General features: G+C 42.3%; 1 protein-coding gene across 2 annotated transcripts; it reads left to right on the forward strand.

Annotated features, from left to right (window-relative positions):
* The first annotated feature begins 316 nt into the window (after positions 1 to 316).
* Positions 317 to 24,756, forward strand: G3BP2 (G3BP stress granule assembly factor 2). 2 transcript variants are annotated; one of them, XM_085222500.1, is made up of 12 exons: positions 317 to 476; positions 7,186 to 7,304; positions 11,107 to 11,188; positions 11,649 to 11,822; positions 11,956 to 12,046; positions 12,963 to 13,065; positions 13,771 to 13,951; positions 14,896 to 14,994; positions 18,767 to 18,869; positions 20,505 to 20,633; positions 20,799 to 20,917; positions 21,831 to 24,756. In XM_085222500.1, the coding sequence occupies exons 2-12, from the start codon at positions 7,210 to 7,212 to the stop codon at positions 22,101 to 22,103; spliced, it is 1,449 nt and encodes a 482-aa protein (XP_085078626.1). In that variant the 5' UTR covers positions 317 to 476; positions 7,186 to 7,209; the 3' UTR covers positions 22,104 to 24,756. The 2 variants fall into 2 exon arrangements, with proteins under 2 accessions (XP_085078626.1, XP_085078627.1); XM_085222501.1 differs by lacking the exon at positions 14,896 to 14,994.

A 24,756-nucleotide genomic window follows, 5' to 3' on the forward strand; every position in this document is an offset into this window, starting at 1 on the left:
TCCCCAGCGACTGCAGAGAGAAAGCAAGGTTAAAATTTCTCACGAAGCTCAGCATTTTCAGTCAGGTTTTATTTTGCACTTGATTGTTATAAAATAGATGATAGAAAACAAGCATTACTCTAATGAAAGGTAAAAAAGTAACGCTCCCTCAGCCGAGCACCGACCATAAACACGACGACGCGCACCACACCTATCCGCGTCAGTGCTAATCTCCCCCGTAAGGGCACTTCCGTCGGAAGCACAGTGCCGCCACTGACCCCTCTCGGCCGATGGGACTTCCGCCGGAAGTACAGCACCATCCCGTGCCGTCAGTGACCTCGGTGCAAAGACTTCCGCCGGAAGCACAGAGTCGACTCGCGCCCCGCGGACGTCACTTCGTACGGCCCCTCCCTCCGCCCTGTGACACCGCTGCCGGCCCCGAGCAGGCCCCGGGGGGAGCGCCGCGGCCCCGCGCACGCCGAAGTCTCTTTCCCCGGGTGAGCGCTGTGGCAGGAGGGGATGAGGGGAGCGCGGGGTCCGCAGCGCCTCGAGGTCCGCTCTGTCCTTCGCGCTGCAACGCCTTCGGGCCTTGGTCGTGCGACGGGGTTGGGGCTTTTGCTCCTTCTGGCGGCCGGGGGTCCCTCTCTCTTCTGTAGCCTTAGGGGCTGCCTCCAGGGGAAGATCCCTGCGCCCCGAGCGGGTTTCTGCGAGCCTGTCGTTTTGTTCCTAAGCAGAGCGCAGGATGTTCACGGGTTTTGCTGCCCTTCACCTCAGAGGGCTGCATCACGCAGCGTCGGGGTGCACAGTAGCATCCCCAGAACGGGGATTTTGCGTTGCTACGGTGGTGAGGTGCCGCTGGGCGCTGAGCTCTGCGCCAGGCACCGGAAGAACCAGTGCAGTGGGGGGGGATGAGATGCGGCCATGGCTTCATTTCACTCGCAAAACATTGCTTCATTTTCTAGCTTTTATGATTGTTGCGTGATTTTTTGCAATCTTTGAGCCTTCTATAGATACAATTCAGCGTGCCAGTGTTCTGCTTTGTTACAGAGTGAAGTGTGAAGATGCCCGAAGTGGTTCTGATCTGCAAAGACACAGGGTGCAGTACTTTTTTCTTAGCTCAGTTGTTGTGCGGGCTCTGGATGTGCAACCTACACACTTAACGACAGTGTTCTGCTCTCTAACCTGCATTGGTAGAGGGATGTGAAGGTGGAGAGAACTCCTAGTATGCTTTTCTTGTTCATATAAAGTGCTTTCAGCTGTCTCAGAGTCTTTCCCTTCTGTACGCTGTAAATTTGTGAGCAGGAGCAGAATAAGGTCACTCTGCAGCTCAGTGGCAGCGGTTTCTCTGCAGCATAGCTATGCTGCCCTGCTCAGTGCTGTGTGGCACAATGCAATGCAGTCATGGAGTGAGCCCTCCTATGGACATGCACGTCTCTTTCAGGAGAGCTATGTTAGCATAGCAAGCCCGTGGCAGGAGATCTGTGTTATGCTGTGATGAGCAGGTACCACGTTCTTAACCTTACATTCCTAGCTCAGAAGATGTTGTTACTGCCAAACTGGTCTTCCTTTAACTGCTGGAGTTAATTAATCATTAAAAAGGTGTTCTGCGTTCATTGTGACCATACGTATGCCTGCAGGGTCATACCTGTCTCGAAAAAGCTTTCTTATTCCTAAGGGAACACCATCCTGCTTCCAGGCTTGTTCAGGGCTCTGGTAGCTTGGGTTTGATCCTTGTTTACGATTGGAAATGTTCTTGTAATATTCCAATTGGCAGATTTTGGCTCACTGTAGGGAACTATGATCCGTATTGTATGAATTTTTCATTAGCAGAATAAAATCTCTTCTGCATTAGCACAGCTTAAACTGGAGAGAGAGCATAGGGAGCCAACCATCCAATGTACTGATCTACTACTGTCTTTATGGATTTGATGTTGTTCTGCATAAAACTGAGGTTTCAAATTATACATATACAGTTGGGCTGAGAGAGTATAGTAGGGTGCTGAACATACACCGACCAAATGTAGCGTCTTAACACACATTGTTGAATTTGATTCTTCCTTCTCTGTGTAGCAATTGTGATACTGGATGTCATTTTTTTTTTTGAGAGCGTATGACAAATGAAGACCTTTGCAACTCAGGGAGTATTTGAGAAGAGCAGTGTGTTGGGTATATTTGGTGACATGAGGAAGGCACAGAAACTATTGCTGAATGGTAACGTCCAGGGAGAGGGAGCTGAAGGGGCTTCCTGGGAGGAGGTGGCAGTGACTGCCAGTGCTTGTTGTTGCTTTTATTCAGGTGAGTGTTCACTCTTTTGGATGGTCCGTATTAGTAGTCTTATGCCTAAAATACACAGTGCCATTAAGCTCCTCAAAAAAAAAAAAGCATAAAACAAAACCTACCACAGAACAGCTTGATTGGAAAGAGCCACATGTCTTGCCCTGGAGCTCAGCCAGTTCAGATCCTATTGGATTTGATAAAGGAGATCATAAAACAAAGTAATTCTCTGAGATATTATCCAGGTTCACTGGCTCTTACTTGCAGATGGAGGATGATATGAATGCCTACCTTGCAGAGCAAGGAAGGGAGAAGCCCTGTTCATTTCAGGTATGAGCAGGGCTGTCAGGGACTTTCAGTTGTGCTCTCGATATTGTTTCAGTTTGGTCAGTGCTTATTCTGCTTTTGCCTGCAATAATCCCAGTGTTGCAGGGCTGTGTTACAGCTTGTGCCAGCTGGACTGACCATTGCAGCAAAGTTTTTTGCTTTATTCAAGGTGTGGCTGCTCACACACTGTATTGCAGCAGTGGGATCTCAGATAGATCACAGCAGCAAGCATGTTCTTTAAGGCATTATTTGGTTGTCTGTGTTAGGAAAAGCAGTTCATAAGTGTGGTTGGTTCTTCGCCTTCTGGAAGCCCCAGTTTTACCTCTCATGGTCTGGATTTAGGAAAAACCTGTCCAAGATGGAGAAAACCACTTTCTTCTTTTTTTTCCTCCACTGCTGCTAGATGGGAAACAGCGTGATATCCGCTGGGACTTCACTCTGTGTGCTCACTGCATGGGTAACATCTTCTGATTTTTCAAGAGTGTTTTGCCAAATTTTATTTTCAATTTAAATGGTATATTCCATCCTGGTAATCAATCTTGGCACAAGCTGCAGACATCTGAATGCAAGAACAAACCACGCTGCTGCAGATATATGTGAAGCTGTTGCTCCTTAGCCATGTACCTTTAGTCATGGAAGAATTGCAGTCAGAGTATGAAGGATGAAACTTACCTGTCAATACATCAGAAGCATTAATTTGCTTATGTATATTTTTAAATAAAACGAAGCCTGCTTCTCCTTGCCATGTCACCTCCATAACATACAACACATAAGTTACATGTGACTGGTCATGCTGCTGCTTCTACATGCTAAGGAAAATTGTATCAGAAACTTTGTTTTGAGGGAAAACAAAAGCTTTTCTAATGTGAAAGATATGATAGGTAAGATGCGTGTTGGTGGATATTGTGACTGCTTTGTACTTTGTACCCCTCTGTACTTCTTTAGAAGCAAATTGCTGCTGCCTTCCTTTACAAACTGATGGATTGGTAGGGTTTTTATTTTGATATTTTCCCTTCCTACATGAAGAATTAACAAACACAGTTTAATAAATGGAAGTTTTGTGCATAAAGATTATTACAGGCTGAATGCATGGCATTATTAATTCTCTTGAGCAATTATTGCTACAGTTGATAGCCAAGCACTTGAGCACAGTTGTCCTAAGTCAGCTATGTCTCATTGTTTTGTCTCTTAACAGTGCCATTTTTTGGGGGCGTTTTTTGCAGAGCTGAGAGAAGTCTGCAATAACCCCATACAGGAACGTTACCAGATGTAGCTTTGCTGTTGTCACAAAGATAATACTTATTTCAGTGTTGTCCTTCATTTGTAGTTGGTGTTGCTTTTCAGAAGAAAATCTCTTTTGTTTTCTTGGGTCCTCATCCTGCAGTCTGATACAAGGTCTGTTAGTGTGGGTGTGGTTTTCTTCAGCGCAGGAATGCACTGTGAATTCAGCGTGCCTTGCTGATAGCACAGGAAATGGCAGTACTGCATGAGTGCAGCAAGTTGGGTCTACTTGGTTAGCTGCTGGGGCAGCTTGCCTGCCAGCAGTTACCTGGGGATGGTTGTGCTGCTCCAGCTGTGTGGCTTTTGTCAGGTTTGTGACAGAAGGGGCTTCTGTAGCACAATAGTTGCACTGCAATGAAACCAACAGATAAATATTATTTCTGCTGTTGGCTATCTCTGTGCCAGTGTTTTGTTTCTGGCCAGTATAGACTCCAGCATCTCTAGTGATAAGTTCTTATGAAGACATTTTCCCAAAGACTGTAGAGGCTTATCTAAAAAAAAAAAAAAGTGATTCCTTTTATTCCAGTGAGAAATTGCTCGGATCGTTACTCTTTGTCTTACTCTTTGTCTTGCAAGTGTATATCTGAAAACTGGAAAAAGAGCTCCTGTAGAGTATGTTTATGTATGGGGCTTCTGTTAGTGCCTGGCAGAACACAGAGATAACTGCTGGTTTCAGTCCTGACTGTTCACATTGGAGCAGATCAGCAATCACCTTTGTTGGCACTCAGGCAGTTTATGTTTTGGCTTAAATGTCCCAGATACATTCAGTTCCCAAATCACCAGGCCTGCTGGGACTTGGGTCCTGGGTCTTGAGGAGGTGCAGCACAACGTGGGACAACCAAGGTGTAAATCTTCAGTAAACCTGGGTTCATGGGACCCATGTTGATTGATAACAAGCAGTGCTTGCCTTTTTATTTAGTCACTTTCTAAAGACTTAGAGGTTCATTAAGCCTCTTCTGACTCTGTAAGAATATTTGAAGAGATGGTGCAGAGAAAAATGCTGGAACAGGTGAAGAGTTATAGAGATACATCCTGTTAAACAGTGGTATTCTGTGAGGTAATGGTCCTTTCACTTGAAACACTGGCAGAGGTAGACTGTACACGTCTCTCTCAGCAGCACATGAACCCATTTCTCTATGTTGTACAGGAAGAGTTAGCTGTGTGTGATTATTGTGCACTTGTCTTTCTCGGGTTTTCAGAAAGGATTCAGTGGCCTTTCCTGAAATAGCACAGCTTCCAATGAGAAAAAACTTGTGTGCAATGTGGCTCTGGTGTGGGGTAATAACTCCGTCATAGGTTATTGTGTTTTGTACCCGGAGGCGTTTTCAGTGCTCCATGCGGTATGCAGCAATTTGTTAACATGTGTACTGTGCTTAATGCTACAGGGATGTGTGCCTGCGGTGACTGGCTCCTTAATAGGTTCTGATTTAAAAAAAAAAAAAAAAAAAGAAAGAAATTAGGAAGTTCTGTCCCTGTGTTTTCTCTCAAGTGCTTGTGGTGATCGTGGCACTGTGTTCTCACCTCCTTGGGTACAGGGCAGCAGAGAAGGGTTGTGTCACCTGTTTCTTTAATTTTTATTTACTCTTTTAAGGTTGGCTTCTAAGTACCATTTGCATTGCACACCACTGCTGTAGTATGAGTCAGGTCAGGAAGATCTTACCATGGTTCACATTGAGTTTCTCAGCAGATGCTACTTTGAGCATGGGCATGGCTCAAGCCTGTGGTGTTTTGTCGTATTCTTGGAAATAATTTTGGTAATTATACCTAACAAATAAATGTCATTTGGGAGTTCCCACAAGTCCCAGTTAATTCAGTGTTCCCAAGTCTTGGAGGGTTGTCTTTAAGATTCTGGATAAGCCCAAATACGTTTTCTAATTTCTTATCTCCAGTTTCAGAACTTGTGTTCAAGACCTTGCCTGCTGGCTGTTTTTGAGACCATTGCTTTGAGGGCATTTCTGACTCATGGTGTTTGATAATAGTTTGAGGTGCTGTTTGCGGCTTGGTTGAGGTTATTTTAATAGTACATGAGCAAAAGTACTCGGGTGTTTTGTTTTGTTTTCGTCAGGTCCTGTTGATGCCAGATCTGATGTGTTTGTGATACTCCTGTATGCATTTCACCTTTAATTACAGGCTCTTTTGAGCTGAAGTTAATTTCTTAAATTTCTCCTTGTGTGCTTTCTGTCTTTGGAAAGCTGTGATGGGAACAGCCCTTTATATGGCCCGTAGTTTTGATTGCTGAGCTGAGGTTATTTTCATAAGAAAACAGAAAACTTATTTTAGGTTGTTGGGAGACTGGGATATCTTGAGAGAGAGGACTGAGAGTGCTGGACTCTGAAGCCTGGAGAACAGAGGACTGGGGTGGGAGATGCATTGCTACTGCATACCATGATGAGAACATGCTTCCAGGTAGACCATGTGAAAATAGGAGCAGGTGTGCAGAAATTGCAGGTGGAAGGTCTACTCACGTGGATCCTAGTTTCAACTGGGACAGAGATGATTTTCTTCATAATGTCTGGTAGGATGCTCTGTTGTGGCTTTAGGAGAAAAACAGAGTTGATAACACAGTGATATTTTGGTCATAGCAGAGCAGTGCTAGACAAAGGCAAGGACATTTTGGCTGCTTGTACTGTCCTGTCCAGTGAGGTAACTGGGAGGCATAAGGAGCTGGGAGGGATCAGAATTAGAACGGCTGACCCAGACTGGCCAAAGGGATATTCCATGCTGCATGTGTTGCAGAAAATGCTTGAAAACAGTGGGGAGTTGGTCAGGGGGTGTTGCCACTGCTTGGAGACTGACTGTGCATTGGTTGGCAGGTGCTGAGCAATTGCCTGTGCATTGCTTGTTTTGTTTATATAAAATTATCATTACTGCTATTTCTTTTTTCCTTTTCTAAATATTTTTTATCTCAACCCACGAATTCTACTTCACTGTTGGTTTGTTTGTTTTTTTCCCCAATTCTCTCCCATCCCATTAGGATCTATTCCAATCTTTTAATTATTTGTCAGTTTAATTGCCAAAAGTCAAATAAATAGTGCTAGATACTCCTAATAATCTCTTTTATCTTAGGGCAGGGTAGGAAGTGCCCCATTTACAAGGGACTGAGCAAAAGTTCATTTGTTTTCCCTGTTTTTTATTCAGTCAGAATGGGATGTTAACAGGCAGAAATCTTTGTATTTACTCCAAAGAACACTGGGGATGGATCTTGAATTCAAGTTCCTATTCGTGTAATTGTTTCACTTCTAATATCACTATACTCATCCTTTTATTAGGACATTGTGATATATAGGGTTGTCTTCAAACTAACAGGAATATTTTTAATTGCAGCATTCGACCCTGTGTACCAAAGAAATGGTGATGGAGAAGCCCAGTCCCCTGCTTGTAGGGCGGGAGTTCGTCAGACAGTACTACACTCTGCTCAATAAAGCTCCTGACTTCCTGCACAGGTAACAGTGACACAACAGTAACCAATGCTTTTGAACAGAAACACGTGCTCTTTATCAAAAATCAGATACTCAGTAGTTTCTGAGTGTGGCAGGAAATTGACCTGATTAACTTTTGGGTTCTTGGAAAACATGTTACAGAAAAAGCCTTTAAATTCCAGAACCAGATATATTTATAAGGATGTATGGCCGTTCTTAAGATATCTCCTGCCTGGAAAAGTGAGCTGTTTCTCAGCTGGTAGGACAGTAATGTGGAAGCATCAGAGAACCAATGTTATTTAAAAAAAAAAAAAAAAAAAAAAAAGAAGGAAGGTCGCAGATGAAGCACCTGCGTGCTGCTCCTGAGACAAGCTGTTTCAGTATACTGAATTTTGTATTATCTCTTGAAGTTTTTGTTTAGGTCATGACTGGAGATCTAAGTATAGAAGGCAGGGCTTGGACAAGGCAATGACACATACACAGGTTTTATTTACCTGAGCCCGCTGTTTCACTGCTGCTCTGGATGTGTTCCTTCTTTTTATGGTTCTGATTGCCTATGTGCTGTTTGTCACTTAAGATACCGTGTTCCCACACTTGGATTCAGAGCAACACAGACTTCTGATAAAGGTGAAGTTGGCTTCTTGTTGCTGCTGTTTTTAGAGCCATTGCTGCTTGGATCTCTCTTCTCTCAGAACTTGACATGAGGTTGATTGTGGAGAAATGGAATTGTTGAAGAAGTTAGAGTTCCTTGATGGGAAGATGAGGACTTCAGCCTTGTGAATAATGTCTCTTTTCATCTGGAGCTGTGAGATAGGGAAAATGGATGGTATCATTTTTGCTCAAATCACTGAGCTGCTGTGGAACAATGTTTGTTTTTCTTTTCTGAGTTTAAATGTAGATCTTAAGATGTAGGGTTGCCTGAGCAGTATGTTTCCAGGCACTATGCTTTGTAGTCTAGCTGGAGACACAAGCAGCATTTTCAAAAATGGCAGATTTGTTTCTTGCCCCAACACTTCAACAAAAGAGTTAGGTCCAACAAGCAACTAATAAATATATCCATGTAATGCACTGGTACCTGTGTATAAACTTGCAGTTTTCTCTTATCCAAGAGTTGTGTTCCTTATGTAAGTGTCATTTCTGGAGCATCTCCCCAGATGGCCTGGGAAAGGGCTTGTGTCTTCTAGTTGGCTTCAGAGGCAGCTCTCAGATAGATTTGTGACCTGCTCTGTCAGTAGTTACTATCTTGTCCGTATAGCTAACCATCCATTGCCTGTGAAGATTGGGAAGTTGAAATTCTTCTAAGAGACTTAGAAAGGGTGTGACAACACCAACAATTATACCCAAGGGAAGGATGCAATGGAACTCCTGATAGCCAAACAACCGGGTAATTGCTGAAGGATAGAAAAGCCCAAGTTGATAAGGCAAATTTATTGTGAAGTGTGCTGTCATTTCACTTTAAACCCAAAAAGTATTTGCATAAAGAGACAGAAAAGAGCTGATGAGGTGTTTATGCAGTGCTTTACAGCTTAGTATGAAAGGTATAAGGGGAATTCTATTACTTGTGCTGGGAGATTGCCCTTTTCTTTCTATAACATTTTTGTTTCAATGACAGTTGAATATAGGGATAAATCACCCATACCTCAAACTCACTATTGAAAGCAGGCTGTTTTGTTTGCAAGAGCATTTACCTGTAATGATAGCAATTGTAACCTTGGCAGGAGAGGAGGAGGAGAACATGTGTTTTGATTTAGAAAGCAAAATACTGCTGGTACGTTTTTCCTCTCTGTCTGCTTCAGCCAAAGAACAAGCAGCTATTTCAGGCTTGCCTTGCCCCTGCTTCCCCTTGAAGGCAATGTTAATTCCATTGCATTAATATTAACACCTGCTACATGAGCATCATAGAGTTGGCATTCCTTGGTGCATTTTGGATGTGGGCTGATGCTTCCAGTTTAGGGTGGCATAAAATTTATAGCAGGCTGCACATGAGGCAAAAGGGTGTCTGTAGAGACACTCAGCACAGTTGAGGGCATTTGCCTTTGTGTTCATTGGCCACACCTTGTGTGTGTGTGTGTGTGATGCTCTTCTGAGAGGGCACATTCTCTCTGATCTTCCTCCTGCTGTGACTTCAAGCAACAACTTGCACATTGCCATAGAAACATTTTGAATTCTTGGCTTCCCAGAACCTGACGGTGAAAGAAAAGGATTAATTTTTGCAGTGAGCAAGAGATTTTGGCAGCAAGTGTTAATGCTCTTGATTCATCCTTCAAGGGAAATGCACCAAGTGTCTGTCACCTGTTGTTTTCCAAAGCTTATCGAGGGACATGCAGAGATTTTAGGAGTTTGCCCTCAAAATGGGTCCTGCTTGGTGTCATTTGTATAGCATTAGTGCCCCTTATTTTACAGTGCATATTTCCATGCATATGGGGACTCAGTAGATCCTCCTTTCCTGATCTGCAATTCCCATTTGTTGTGTTTTCTGCCTGATAGAGAGTTTGAACAGTTCCTTAAAAGCAAGCTAGAACTACTGGTCTCCCTGTGGAAGTACTTGGTGGGATGCACCGACCATCCAAGAGTTAAAGGGTGGTTTCCCACCTGCCTGCATGCTGGTTCAACTGAACCTTGATTTTTATTTATGTTAGAAAGTCCTAGAGCATGCTCAAAGCCACCATTATGCAGCTGGTACCAAAGAAAATAGTTTAATTTCTAATTTCTTGTTGGAAAGTAAGGACAGTTATAATCTTGGCCTGGTATTTGTAGGAAATTGGAACTGGAAGGAGTTTCTTGGGCTAGTGGGATAAAACAAGAAATGGCAAATGCACATGTTCTCATGTTTGATTCCTCATCTTAATGCTGATGTTGTGCACTGCTTGTTTAGCCAGACAAACATTCTGTATCCTTGCTATCTGTGTGATAAATAGTTCATGGAAATACCAAAAGGAAATGTTATTTCATACATCAAGCACCATCAAGGGGTGGACATTAGCAGAATCCTTTGGAAGTGGTGAAATATTGGTATTAAGACCTCATGGCGGTCGTTCCTGAGGCAAAGCTTGATTTGAAGTGAAATGCAGCATCATGTTGTTGCCTTCTCAGCTGTTAATGTAAACTTACAGAGTATTAAGCATTTATCACATGCTTTATAAGCTGATAGTAAAAATACAAAATGTGACTTGGGCATTTCAAGACTCAGAACTTGGAAGTGGAAAGAGGGTCCAAAAATATCCCTGAAATGTAAAAAAAAATATTGAAAGCAAGTGTGTGATGCAGAGGGTATGGGGGAAGTGGTTTTGAAAACAAATCCAAAATTGGGTCAAGAAATGGTTTTCATTTTTGTTTTTTATTGGTTTAAGAGCTCAGGAGGCGTGTGCTCTGTGCAAGATGAAAAAGCCACTGCTGCTAGCTGGGTGTCATAAATACAAAATGTGAGCTTTGTGCTGAAACAGTGGAGGTGGTAAGAAGTGGTGCTTCAGTTATTGTGGATTATTTTGCAATGAGTGCAAATAATATAACATTTGCTATCTAATTGTAAGAACTGTAGAGGGCAGATTGACTTTACCACAGGCAGATGGTTTTAATGTTCAGGGAACCCCAAGACCAAATAGCCAGCTCAGTTAGAGTGGGCAAATCAAACTGCTGAATGTTAACTGTGTTTCCTTCCATATTCTTGGGATCTTAGAATTGATCTTGAATTGTTTGTGCTGAAATTCCAAATACCCTGATATCTATAACTGGTGGCTAAAATATTGTTGGTTTTGACTCTTGTTTTTTTTTTCTTTCTTTTTTTTTTTTTTCATTGATATTATCTTTACTATCTTTTCATTTGCAGGTTTTATGGCAGGAATTCTTCTTATGTCCATGGAGGATTGGATGCTAGCGGGAAGCCACAAGAAGCAGTGTATGGCCAAGCTGTATGTATCAACGTTGGGCCTGAAGTCCTTTCTAATGTTCAGAACTTAATGTAGTTTTTAATTTTTAAACAATTTGTTCGACTCCCTTATCTGGGAAATAGCACATTGCTATAGTGCCTCCTGTTCAGACACCTATCTAAATCTTTTATGGCTTTTTTGTCTCGATTGCTGCTGCTGTTACTGTGGGTTGTGTTTGATATCTCAGCTTTGCATCCAGATGTGGAAAATATATTCAGGAAGGATAATCTTTTTGACTGTTCTGAACAGTATTTGAATCATGATGAAAAACTTTGTAATAACAATTCCCTAAGCTCAGGTAGACACTTCTCAGTGAAAGATGTTCCTGGGTTCTTGCATTTTCCTTTTGAGCTTCAGTGGGGGGGCTTTTTGTTTGTTGAGACTTAGGTGGAAAGCTGTGTATAAAGCTCAGTGTAGCTAAAATATAACTGTTTGTTTCCAGGAGATACACAAGAAAGTGATGTCACTGCAGTTCAGTGAGTGCCACACCAAGATTCGCCATGTGGATGCTCATGCCACTCTGAGCGATGGGGTGGTGGTGCAAGTCATGGGGGAGCTGTCTAACAATGGGCAGCCCATGAGGAAGTTCATGCAGACCTTTGTACTTGCTCCAGAGGTAAGTAGCTGTAAGATCATGTTTAACTTCAAGTGGCGTTTGCCCCAAAGCTTACATCTCCAATCCATACATATTGCTGAGTTCTAATGTATCATATCATGATATCATTGATATCATATATCATCTTTTACAGGGGTCTGTTCCAAACAAGTTCTATGTACATAACGATATCTTCAGATATGAAGATGAAGTATTTGGGGATTCTGAAGGAGAACTTGATGAAGGTGAGAAGAACTGTACTTGTGGTGTAGAGTTTGGTCTTGTTCCTCTAATGTTGCCTATCTCTCAGAGTGTTTGGAGGACGTGGAAAGATGCAAACTGTTCCATTGTCATGTAGCATTGTATGTGGCTAAGGGAGAGTGTAGGTGATAATATTGGGACTATGTGCTGTCTTCAACCCTGGAAAATTGAGGTCTTATATTAAAACCTTCTTTCTTTGGGGACTGCACTGCCTTTTGGGGTGGATGAGACTTGGTGAAGAAGGGTTGCAGTGAGCAGTAGTTTTGCTACATCTGAGTGTTGTTTAGTAGACCAGATTTCTGTGATCAATCAAATAAAATGTAACTGGTGTTTCAAATATGAAGTGTCATTCACTCCCATATCATCATCATGTTCAGGGGTTCGTTTCTGTCCCTGAGCTGAACTTGACTTTGTTGTTCTGGATGATTTTTCTTTTGCCCAGTCTAACTGAGCCAAAGCAAATCAAAGGAGAGTACAACTGGGATGTAGTGGGTAACTTGGGAATCTCAGCAGCATGGAACAAAACATTTTAGACAAATGATTCTTCTTGTGTTTGAGATTTACTTTGGTAGTTTTAGGTACTGTGATTTTTAAGAGCTAATAATGTTTATTTTATGTGGACAACATATGAAAGTGTCCTACTGCTTCAAAAGATCCTTTACCCCTCCTCACAATAGTAGTAGTAATGGTATATCTCTGGGGTGTCATTTTTGTGAAAACAGTAAGAAGCAAAGCCTTTTAGAAGAATAGAAGGAGCTCTCACTTTCTTCTCAGCTCACTTTGCCTTATTTTGTTGATGATGTGTGATTTTGTTTTACTACTAGTTCAACGTGCTTGTACTGTAGGTGAGGCTTGTGTATGCTTGCAGAGGTGCTCAAGGAATTCTTTCTTTCATGTCAGAGTCTGAAGAGGAAGTGGAGGAAGAACAGGAGGAAAGACAACCATCACCTGAACCCGTGCAAGAAAATGCAAGCAGTACCTACTATGAGAATCATCCTGTCACGTAAGAAGGCCATTTCATTACAGCATTGCTTTCTAAAATAAAAACAACAGAATTGCTTCGGGTTTAAACCTTGGATATGATTTAGCAGTTAGTCTAGGAAACTACACTTAAACTGATACGGATCTATGCTGTGTCAACATCACATTTGAGATGTTGATTTCATGACTGGAAAAAGAAAGGAGGGAAGGTTTCATGTCCGTTATTGTTTTCACTTCTAGTTTCAAATATGAGATGAAAAGGCAGTTAAGTGTGCTTACATACATACTTAATGTAGTCTTCATTATGTAAGCTCACCGTAGTGATTTGTTACAATTTTTAAGAAGTTGCCCTGGAAAAATAGACTTTTTTTTTAAGTGCTTTTTAAAACACATCGGCATTGCTTTTAAAGAGCCAGAACTGACTGTCTGGTTTCCTTATGAACAGAAACAGTTCTTGAGTTCACCATCTATTCCTTCAAGGGTTTCTACATCTAATTTTCAGATTTTTTGCCGAAAACTATAAAATGTTCTCACATGAGCAGAAATAAAATCTGGCTTAGTGTGCAGCTATAAGAATACAGCTTAACTGAATACACAGAGGTACCATATGGTAACAACTAGGAAACCAATCATTGCAAAATCAATCATTACCACTGTATAACTTTAAGAAAAAGCCATAAGAAGGAAGCAATTGAAAAGCTGCATAAAATGCATTTGACTATTGTAGCAATGGTATAGAGGAGGCACTGGAAGAATCATCTCATGAGCCTGAGCCGGAATTGGAATCAGAAACAAAACCTGAGGAGCTGAAGACTGAGGTAGAAGAAAAGGCTCTTGAGGAGCTGGAAGAGAAGTCTCCTTCTCCACCTCCCGTAGAACCTGTTTCGCTACCCCAAGAACCACCAAAGGTCAGTTAAAATACATATCTGTGCTTCTTGGTGCAGATGGTAAACCAGAAGGTTTGGATCTAATCTTACCATTTTGAGTGGCCAAACTCTTTTCAGTATCTGAAACTGTCTAGATTTAAACCTTCAACTTAAAAAAAAAAAAAAAAAAAAAAAAAAAAAAAAAAAAGTTGTGAAATGTCACCAAAAAAAAGTTGTTCTTCAATGCTGTTGAAGTTATGTATTGTAGATTTTATGCTCTGTAAAGTGTGTGTGTGGTTTTATGCATGTGTTAACCTTTTTAAATGTGTAGTTAAGGTATATTAAAAAAACAATCCAGACCACCACCAGCGAAAAACTCATGCAATGGGAACCACTGCTCTTCCTTCAAAAAACAAAAAAACAAACCCGTGATGCGTTGGCACTTGAAAAATGATCCATAGTATAGGTTAAAAAAAAGTCTGGAGGCTTTGATTGTCTCCCTTAGAAGCAGGATGCCTAATTTTAAAAAGTGCCATGCGTCATCTGGTATAGTAACGTGGAGGTAGCTGAAAGAGATGGGAGGAGTGGATGACAGCTGGAGAGAGGTCGTTCTCTAGCTCTGACATCAGTCTCCCGTATCTTTTCAATCCTGTTTCTCTTTGCTGTTTTTATTTCTAACTTCTGGCATCCGCTCTCTTCCTTTGTGCAGAAGACACTGAACACTGCAGGATTGTCAGTGCTAGGGAAGCAGTGAGCTGGGGGTGCTGATCGAGCCCAGCTTGTTTTAGTAGTGGCAGTGAGAGCTGCACACCCTGCTCTGTACTGTTGGAGTCTACAAATGGCTTGAACTGCAAATCCTGCTATATCTTTGTAACGTTAAGTAGTCAGCTATGAACCAAAAGTATATTTTCAGCAGACAAGTTTCCCTGTAGGAATGTCAGTGGTTTTCCATGATGAGTAGCCTAGGTTTGTTGCATTTCCTGCAGGCTTTCTCTTGGGCTTCAGTGACCAGTAAAAACCTGCCTCCTAGTGGTACTGTTTCCTCCTCTGGAATTCCGCCCCATGTTAAAGCACCGGTCTCACAGGTAACCCATCTGTGAACACCTTGGATTGTCTCATTACTTCTGCAAACTGCTTCCGTTTTTCAATTAACAGATCAATTTGTTTGACTTTCATTGCACAAATTAATTGTCTTAAATGTGAATGCGTTCACCTTGTTGTAAGTGGAAGGCACATACACATAACAGGTGTAACTTTGGGTGTAACCATGGTAACGTTAAAAACTACTCATGTGGAAACAGGAAATCACTGATTTTTTTTTTTTTTTGACCTATCTTATTGGGATATGATTTGAAAACAAACAAAAAACCCTCAAGCAACTGCTCCCATAGCAGTTATTTCCTAAAGTGTGTGTGAAAGGGGAATTTCTTTGGCAGAAGTGCCCCAGCAGTCAAAGAGAGTGCATCCTCGTTGAGAAGGTGCAAGTTTGCCTTGAAAAGAGGTATTGCCCACAGAAGTATGTCAGACTCCATTATCTGTACATATTTAATTTGTCTCAGAACCCTGTACCAACTTATGACTGTGTGGGGGATGGAAGGGTTCACATGTCCTGGTCAGGACAATGCTGTCTTCCCATTCCCAGGCTGATGTGGAGAGGAGGGGAGAGAGAAGAGAATGTTTGAAAAGACTGGGCAATAGCTTGTGTTCTGCACGTGCCAAGTTGGTGAGATGCTCTGAGACTCTGAGCTGCTTTCATGCGTACAAAACTCTCCAAATAAACAACATGTCTTAATCTTTCCTACCAGTGCCATACTCCAGAAGCACTGTGTGTTGTGATACTCATGTCCAATGCTTTACAAAGACTGTAATTTCAGTAGAGCAGCGGGTTTGTTTTTATGGCAGCTGCTGTTTTATCTCCGAGTTCTTCTCTGTAACTGACAGAGAAGGACCTTTCTAGGAGTACCCTTAAGCTAAGTGCATGTTTAAAATGAAAAACACAAAACAAGCCCCTGCTTCTGTGGTCCTGCTTCTGCTCCTTCGGGGCTGTTGTGGAAAAAAGCGATGGCTGTGCAGTGAGTAGGGAAACGTGTCTCATCAGCTTCAGCAGAGCTTTGAGTTGTTCAAGTGACAATGGAGAAGTAAAAGCAGTGTTTGTTCTCATACAGAATGGATTTTCCTTAAGCAAGACCAGATGTGTTTTTGTAACAGTGTCTTATTTGCAGTAGAGAGGGTATTTTTTTTTATATCCATAATTAAAATGCAAGAAGTATTTTAAAATATAGGGGCAAGAAACTAGAGTACAAATCACAGACATCCCCTAGATCTTTCTGCTCCCTCTGCAATTTGTCACGTTCTGCACCTTTTTATTAGTTTAGCTCTGACCTCATGTTGAAGGAGGTCTGCATGAAAGTTTCTGAAGAAGTTTCTCAGCTCTTCTGGAGATGGAATGAGTCTGCTCTTAGCTCATTGATTTGCATGCTTTTCAGGTATGGTGTACAGAAGGATGGTGGAAAGACATTTTAAATTTCTGCAAGGAGTTATAAATCAATGGTAGCACTTCCCCATCTTCTCACATTCTCTCGTGTCAGATGTTTTGCACAAAACAGGGACGTAGATTGCAGCAGTGGGTGGGTAGCTCCTTTGGATTGCTGTTCTTACCAGCATCAGTGATACCACAGAGCAATTTGAACTGTTCTTTCTATTGCTTTCTCCAGCGTCACTCCACTTCATTCCTCATTGCTGAATCTTTATAGCACTTTCAGCTATTTTGCCACTCTATGTGCATTAGTTCATTGACTGTGCTGGAGGGTGGTGCAGGCAGAGTGCTCTCTGGCTCTTTCTTGTGGCTGGGAAATGATGAGAGCAAGGAAGGATCTGTTTAGGGGCTACATTTCTTCATCACCTTGAAAGTGTTCAGACTTTGCATAGACCTTCCTGCAGCAGGGTTTGTGTGTTAAACAAAACTGGGCTATAAGTCTTGTGTATTTTAAGGCTAATGTGAGTTTTCAGGGCCCAGATTCAAGAGAGGAGAGGGAGCTGAAAGCTGCTCTATCTTTCCGTGTCTTGGAATGGTCCGAGCTTTTAGCATGTTTGTAGTACCAAATCTGTAATATCTTTAGGGCAGTGATGAATGATTGGTCCTCAAAACCTTCTGCTGTCCATGTCCACCTTGGAGATGGTCCAGCAGTAGTCAGAAGTGTGCTCCTAAACCAGCTGTTGTGATGCAAGTGAGGTGATGGACATTTGATTGGATCTCATTTAGTGTTTTTTCCTTTCTTTGACTGGTTGCTTCTTTGTGTGTATGCACTTCTGTTGTATAAGACAACTCGCTGCAGAAAAGTTTTTAAATCTCATAAGATACTAAAAATGGCATTGTCCAAGCCTACAGAGCCTCATCTTCTCTTGCTCTGTCTGCCCCTTCCTCCTCTCCATCACAGCTCCAAAACTTGTGGCTGGTTTAGCTATTGTTTCCAGTAGCATGTCCAAAGCATAGCCATAGTCTCTTCCCTCCGTTTGTGAGCTCCAGCAGATAATGGAATCTTTTCCTTCACTGTTCTCAAAGGCCCAGAAGCCGAGGTTGGTGGTTCCTTTATCTTGTTTGTCTATTGAAATCCTTATTCTGTGGCTTTGTGTGCAGTCAGAGTTGCAAATTGCTATTGCTTGCTTCTTCCCCTTAAAGCAGTGCCAGAGAACTCTGTAAAAACCGATGGTGCAAATTATAGAGGACCAAATGACTTGCACGGCTCAGTTAGGACTGAGCAAATGTGTGATAGATGAGAAGTTGGGTGAAATGCAGGACTGGTGAGTACAGGTTGGCTATATGTGGGATTTAGTGGAAGGACGTTGGTGACTTAGCAAATGTTCTGTGTCCTCAAAGGAAAAGAAGGGAGATTCATGACATAAACTACTTTCCTGCAGCAGTCAGGGCCTTACAGCCATTGTCCTTGACTTTAATCATCTTCCTCAGAAGCCAGTGCTTGTCCTCACATTCCAAAGGATGAATTTGCTTCTCCAAGATCCCAACAGAGCTGCAGCTGCTGTGCACAAACTGAAAATAAATGCTGTACATTGTTTCAGGATCCAGCAGTCTGCATAGAAACATTTCTGGAGGTTTTTTGTCTCTCTTTCTCAAATTGTCTTTGAAAGTATTTTTTGCTTGCAAAAATGTGTGTTCTAGTTCCTGAAAATTGGAAGGGTGTGCTTTGTGCATCATGGTTTTAAAATTAGGAAAGTTGAAGAACATCCTCAGCAAACGGTCTGAACTAATTACTATTCAATGACCATATTGCATCATAAATCCTTACCATACTTCAGAAGGTGCTCTTTTTGTTTCCTTTTATTCTTTTCCCTCTTCTTTCTTTTGGTAGTTTCCTTAATGATTTTTCTGCACTCTAGGGAGAGTCCCTCAGAAACACAGACAGGCAGTGTGGTTGTCCATCTCTCAGTATCCATCTTGAGATACCTCCCAGCCCATGAAGTGTGAGCTTGGCATGAGGAAGCTGTATCTTATCTATTCCAGTCAGGTCGAGAGATTTGTGAATCACGGAGTGGTCTGAGTGCCTGGTCACACATGGAAAATAAATGTTAGATGTGCTTTGGGGAGATGTTCTGATTGAGAGATGTTTGCATTGAACCTTTTAGCAGAGATATTGACCACTGCAGTCCTGGATTGGTACAGAGGAATTTGTAGAGATGAAAAAATGTATTTCCAAACACATTTACTTGGATGTATATCTTCCAGAGTTCATTTTCTGCATGCCACTTACCTATGTCTTGTGTTGCTTTTTGGTTTTGTTTTTGCTGGGTCTTTTCTTTAATAGACGGTACTGAATAATAGCTGTTCTCCTCCTGTTTCAGCCAAGAGTTGAAACAAAACCCGAAGCTCAATCTCAGCCTCCTCGCGTGCGTGAGCAGCGCCCAAGGGAACGACCAGGATTTCCACCCCGTGGACCTCGACCAGGTCAGCTCATGGGGCTTTGTGGGGCTGGTGGTGACTCCTTGAGGGATCTTCCTGTAACTGTATGTATTTGACTGATCGTGAACTGTCCGCTCCTACCGTCTTCAACTGGAAATGTGGAAAATGATACTGAGTCTGAACAGGGAATTCATGTGATACAGAGTTGAGGTATTATTTCCAATCCTCTGTTCTATTGAATTCTTTTTTAATAGCCAGACCACTTGCTTACATGCTGGAATACCTTCTGTGTGATTCAGTACAACTCCAAAAAGATACTCCAGAAATATATTTTTTTCCATGTACCTTGATTTTTGTTGAATGCTGAAAGTAAAAGCTCTTAAGTGGCTGTAGTGCTCTTTATTTTAGAAGAAAACCTTCCCCCCATCTTGGCCTCAAACAGTTAATAATTCTACACATATTTTTCCATCCTACTTAACTGCCTGTTCTGTGTTTGGCTGCCTTGTGTTTGTGCTCACCTATGGGCAGCCACACTTCAATATTCCTTGACTCTGATACAGAGTACCCAAATCCATGGGGTGGCTTTGCTAGTAAAGTTGCCTATGACTTGACGGGTATTAGAAGTGGTTTTGGAAAATGAAAGTGCTCTGAATGGCATTCATCAGTCTGACCTGGTCACTTGGTAGCCTCTGCTCAGTGATGGACAAAAAGTACTCAGCCCAAGGCTATAATCATTGATGGTTGAGTACTAACGAAGGTACGAACTGTGCAATGAGTCATGAGTTGCAAGGAAGATTTTTGTGACTATTCCAAGTGCTAGCAAAAAGTTGTCAGGAGCTTGCAAAGTGCTGCATGCAGCAGTGGTTAAGCCTCAGCAGCTGTGAGCTTCTCTACCAGCTCTGATTCATTTGGTCTGACAGTGGTGTTCAGTGAGATCGAGGTCAGGCTTAGAAGTGCTGTTTGCTTTTGGCTTTGATCAGTGCAGGCATTTCCTCACATGGGAGCAATACTGAACTGAAAGGATTTAAGGTACCAAGAACCATAACATGTGCTACAAGTTAACATTCCTTTTTTTTCTTTTCTTTCCCCCCCTCAGTGAATATGCAACAGGGAGTGGAAGATGCAACTTGTGGCTAAATCGAGTTGCACATCTACATTTTTCCTACTCTTGGAAGTAAACACAACAATACCATAACATAAATCATACAGACAATGTGTACCAGAGCCTGAGTCCTTTGATTGTGATCTTACTGGGTGGGTGGCAGGGGACAGAGATGAAATCTCCATTAACCAATGGGAGAGATCCTACTCTATGATCTCTTCTTCAAAGTAAGTCTGTGAGCTGCCTTTGCTGACGCTAAAAGTGCTTCAGCTGAGGTGAAGAGGTTACAAACTCTCACTTCTGCTTGGAAGAAAAAGGTGGAAGATGAAAGACAGGGGACTAGAAGCATGACTGTTCAGTACAAAATAAAGGTGTTGTTATGTGAAGGAATTGATAAAGAGGTGACTTAAATCCAATTTTTTTTTTTAATGCATTGTGATAGGTACAAAGCTCCTCTTCTTTATAAGGTACAGAAGATTTGAGCGTACGTGCTTGGTGCCAATTGCAGATGGCTGTGTTGGAGCCTACGCACTAATTCTAACTGCAGTGTCTCTGCTTTCTTCTTTCCTCTGACGCAGGGAGAGGGGATGTGGAGCAAAATGAGTCGGACAATCGCCGAATAATCCGCTACCCAGACAGCCATCAACTGTTTGTTGGGAACCTGCCGCATGACATCGATGAGAGTGAACTGAAAGAGTTCTTCATGAGTAAGTACCAACTTCAGACTAAGGAACAAAACAGATGTGCTGTGTCAGGGAGGTGGGTAGCATTCACGTATGGCCTCGCAAAGGAACTCATGTGTGGTGTTGGCTGAGAAGAAGCAGAAGGTGGTAATTTATAGTTTTTGTTCATATGGCTTTTCCCTTCCACAGGCTTTGGAAACGTGGTTGAACTCCGCATCAACACAAAAGGAGTAGGAGGAAAACTCCCCAATTTCGGATTTGTGGTATTTGATGATTCTGAGCCAGTCCAGAGAATTTTGGTTGCAAAAGTAAGTATTGGCATGCATCAAAGCGTAGGCTGAATGCTCTGAAGCCCATGTGGTGTTGTCTGTCCCAGTTTGTTCCTGGGGCTGAGAAAAAGGAGCATGGTTACTTGCAGGTGTGACTTGAGGAACTGGTGAAGAGAATGCAGCAGTTCTCCTTTCTAGCATTTGGGAGCTAAACTGCTCTACCAGGTTCTTGAGCTTTGAGATGGAAAGACAAAAGCCAGAAGTTAAAAGACCAAAGACAACCCCTGTTCTTATTTAGAGACATCTTAATTCTTTGCGTGCCAATGAAATAAAAATAGTATTCCATTTCATAGAATCATAGAATCATAGAATGGCCTGAGTTGAAAAGGACCACAGTGATCATCTAGTTTCAACCACCCTGCTATGTGCAGGATCACCAGCCACCAGATCAGGCTGCCCAGAGCCACATCCAGCCTGGCCTTGAATGCCTCCAGAGATGGGGTATCCACAACATTCTTGGGCAACCTGTTCCAGTGTGTCACCACCTTCTGCGTGAAAAGCTTCCTCCTAATATCTAACCTAAACCTCCCCTGTCTCAGTTTAAAACCATTCCCCCTTGTCCTATCACTATCCACCCTTGTTAACAGTCCTTCTTCCTCTTGTTTATATGCTCCTTTCAAGTATTGGAAGGTCACAATGAGGTCTTCCTGGAGCCTTCTCTTCTCCAAGCTAAAAAAGCCCAGTTCCCTCAATCTTTCTTCATAGGAGAGGTGCTCCAGTCCTCTGATCATTTTAGTGACATTTAGGGCTGAGGTTATGTGTTGCAGGAAACTGTTAGTTTTTCTGTCTGACACGTGAGAGGCATGCAGTGAATGTGGTGTTTTCTATTCATTGTATAAATGGATGTTGTGAACTGGTGACTAATGTGTGCCTTGAATATTTTCCCTGTAAGCCCATTATGTTCCGGGGTGAGGTGCGCTTGAACGTAGAAGAGAAAAAAACAAGAGCTGCTCGTGAGAGAGAGACCCGAGGCGGAGGTGATGACCGTAGGGATATTCGGCGCAATGATAGAGGCCCCGGGGGTCCCCGTGGAATAGTGGGTGGTGGCATGATGCGCGACCGCGACGGCCGAGGACCCCCTTCAAGAGGTGGCATGGCGCAGAAGCTCGGCTCTGGACGAGGCAGTGGGCAGATGGAAGGGCGCTTCACGGGACAGCGTCGCTGAACTCCACCGCAGGCAGACGGTCCTGGCAGTGGTACATCATCCATCGTGTTTGCATTCTTGTTCATTTCTTTTGGCTTTGGAATGTGACACCGCCCTTCTGATCATTTCTTTGATGTGAAAGCATCCTTTGGTTTCCGGTTTAAATTAAAGTGGACGTTCTTTCCCCAGTTTCACAACAGAAGTCACACTGTTAATTTATAAATGTTGACTTGGAGAATTGAGGACTGGAAAGATTAAAACAAAAAAAAAAAAAAAAAAACCAACAAAACAGTAAACTGTCTGCAACAAAAGTGAACTGAAGGACATGCCCAATAAAATTCAGGTCCTTACAGTCAAAGCCCTCTGCTGCACATTTTGTGTAAGTGTTACTGTTTCTGCCTGTTACTGTTGGAAACACAAATAGTGCAATTTGTGCAATCGGAGAAGCTTGCCTTTTTGTTTTGTTTTGTTTTTTTTAGAACACTTGGCTCCAAACAAACTCTTGTTTACGCACTCATCAAAATGCACTACTGGGTACTCTGAACTCGTGTATTGACATCTGCAGGAGGCATCGGAGGAAAAAAAAACCCTTCTTTCTCTTACTCAGACAGAATAGCTTGTGAAATGGTGTGGGCATCCAACCTGCTTGCTGTGACCAACATATGCACACACACAAACCTTAACAAGACTATGAGTTCATTCCAGAAGGAATCCATTTAGCCGTTAACTAAACAGAACCTAGAGTTTCGAAGCCGTAGTCCTGAGTACTTAATGAGTTTGATAGCTCATGTCAGATTTTTCTATCTGCCCCTCTTCATACAGGGATGGCTGCTCAACACACTCCTCCTTCCCCTTTCCCCTTCGATAAGCATTGTACGGTGAAAATTGTCTTGACTGTATTTGAGTTCTCTGGTAATGTAACAAGCATGATGGTGCCTTCTATGAATACATCATTCCAGTCTTGCTGGTGATTTTGTACAGTGTAGTGTATGAACTACTGTCCTGCAAAGCCAATTGGCTGCAACGCATCTGAAAAAATCACGGAAAAAATGTATTAAAAATTGCAGTATCTGTCAATCAGTAAACGTTGCTGAAATTACCATCCACCTTGCTCTTCAATTAACAAGTTCGTCTGTTCTTTTGCAGCGGGGGGGAAGGGAGGAAGAAGGCATGTAATAGTCTCCAAGTTTCTCTTCTCTTTAATCATTGTCAAACTTAAGGAAAATGGAATGAGATCTCTTTGGGATGTTTCAGAAGCCAGTTTGGGATGATGAACGCTTTTGGCCAGCTCGTGATCAGTAGAACTGAGTGTCCCTTGTACTGGTGAGCATATCAATATGGATACTGCAATTTTCAGAGAACAACACAGCAGCTCTTGAGTATTTGCATTTTTCAGTTGCGCTTTTTTTAAAACTCATTTTGCACATAACTCTTAGCTGTAGTTGACACTGGCTCTGGACTAAATGATAGGAAAGAGACGTTGTCTTCTTCAGTTTCAAGTGTGTGTTTTCCAGGTTGAGAGGTCTGTTTCTGGATGGCATTCTGCAGCACATTCCCATCAGCCGCAGCAGGCAGTGTGTTTGGGCTTGGTGCTGGAGCGGGCAGTGAGCACTAGGCTCCAGTGCATCAGAGTGAAAGAGGGCTGTGTGTTTGATGTGAGTCTGTGTGACAGCGCGACCACTTAAAGCTGCTTCTAAACATGGAAGACCTCAAAAAACAGCAATCTGAAGCAAAAGCAGACAGGACATAGCATTAGTCTGTCCCTGGATTATGCATTCCCTTGCTGTTTTCAAGTCAGCTGGGAGATTTTGCACATATTTTACTTCTACATCAGGCAAAGTGAAGAGGCATCTGTTTTCTACCAGAGCCAGGGTCTTCTGTGCATGATGATAAGTCTTGCACTATGTTCATAAACAATTTTTTTCTGAAGCACATTTCTTCTTGTCTCCTCTTTTTCGTGTTTCAGTTTTTTGTTGAAAGTCTTTCACATGTTCAGCTGTTACCTGGAAACCTGTAGTACTTGAACTGCTCAACACACAGCTCTACTTGTGTTAAAAGCCTTTGGACAAATTGCTGCCTTCAGTTAGCAGTTTGTCAATGCTGTGTTTTGTGTAGGGATTTTTTTCTTCTTTTTTTTTTTTTTTTTTTTTCCTTTTATAGTGCGATGGTGTTTTGTTGCCACCCATTTCATTTGTATGGCAAATAGCACTGGGGATAATCTGAACGACAACAAAAAGGAGTATTAAGAGCCATTCCATTTTCTGGCTTGCTTCTTGCGTAAGTGACATGAGAATGATTGGAACGTCATCTGGAGAAGTTTACATGGTAACAGTTCATCGCTGTACTGTGGACTCTTACGTGTTCTTGACCTCTTTTAGTACATGTACCTCATTGAGCAAAGGAAGGGATTTGCTGACCATTGCTGTTTGTTGCTGGTTTGTGGGTAGTGGGAGTGTATTGTCATTACGGTTCTATTTTGACCAACTTGGCTGACCATTCTGGCTTCATAGTTCTACAACAGTGGATTACAATCCTTTTTGCTGTAATGTGTCAAGCACTATATGCTCGTATAGATTCTAGTTTAATTGTTGCAGGTGGAAAGTATTTTTAAGTTTCCATTCTGAATGTGTTTTGACTGAACATACCAATAAACTACTGATGTCTGCAGCATTGA

Source organism: Meleagris gallopavo, chromosome 4, assembly GCF_905368555.1.
Source record: "Meleagris gallopavo chromosome 4, MGAL_WU_HG_1.1, whole genome shotgun sequence".
Classification (NCBI taxonomy): Eukaryota; Metazoa; Chordata; class Aves; order Galliformes; family Phasianidae; genus Meleagris; species Meleagris gallopavo.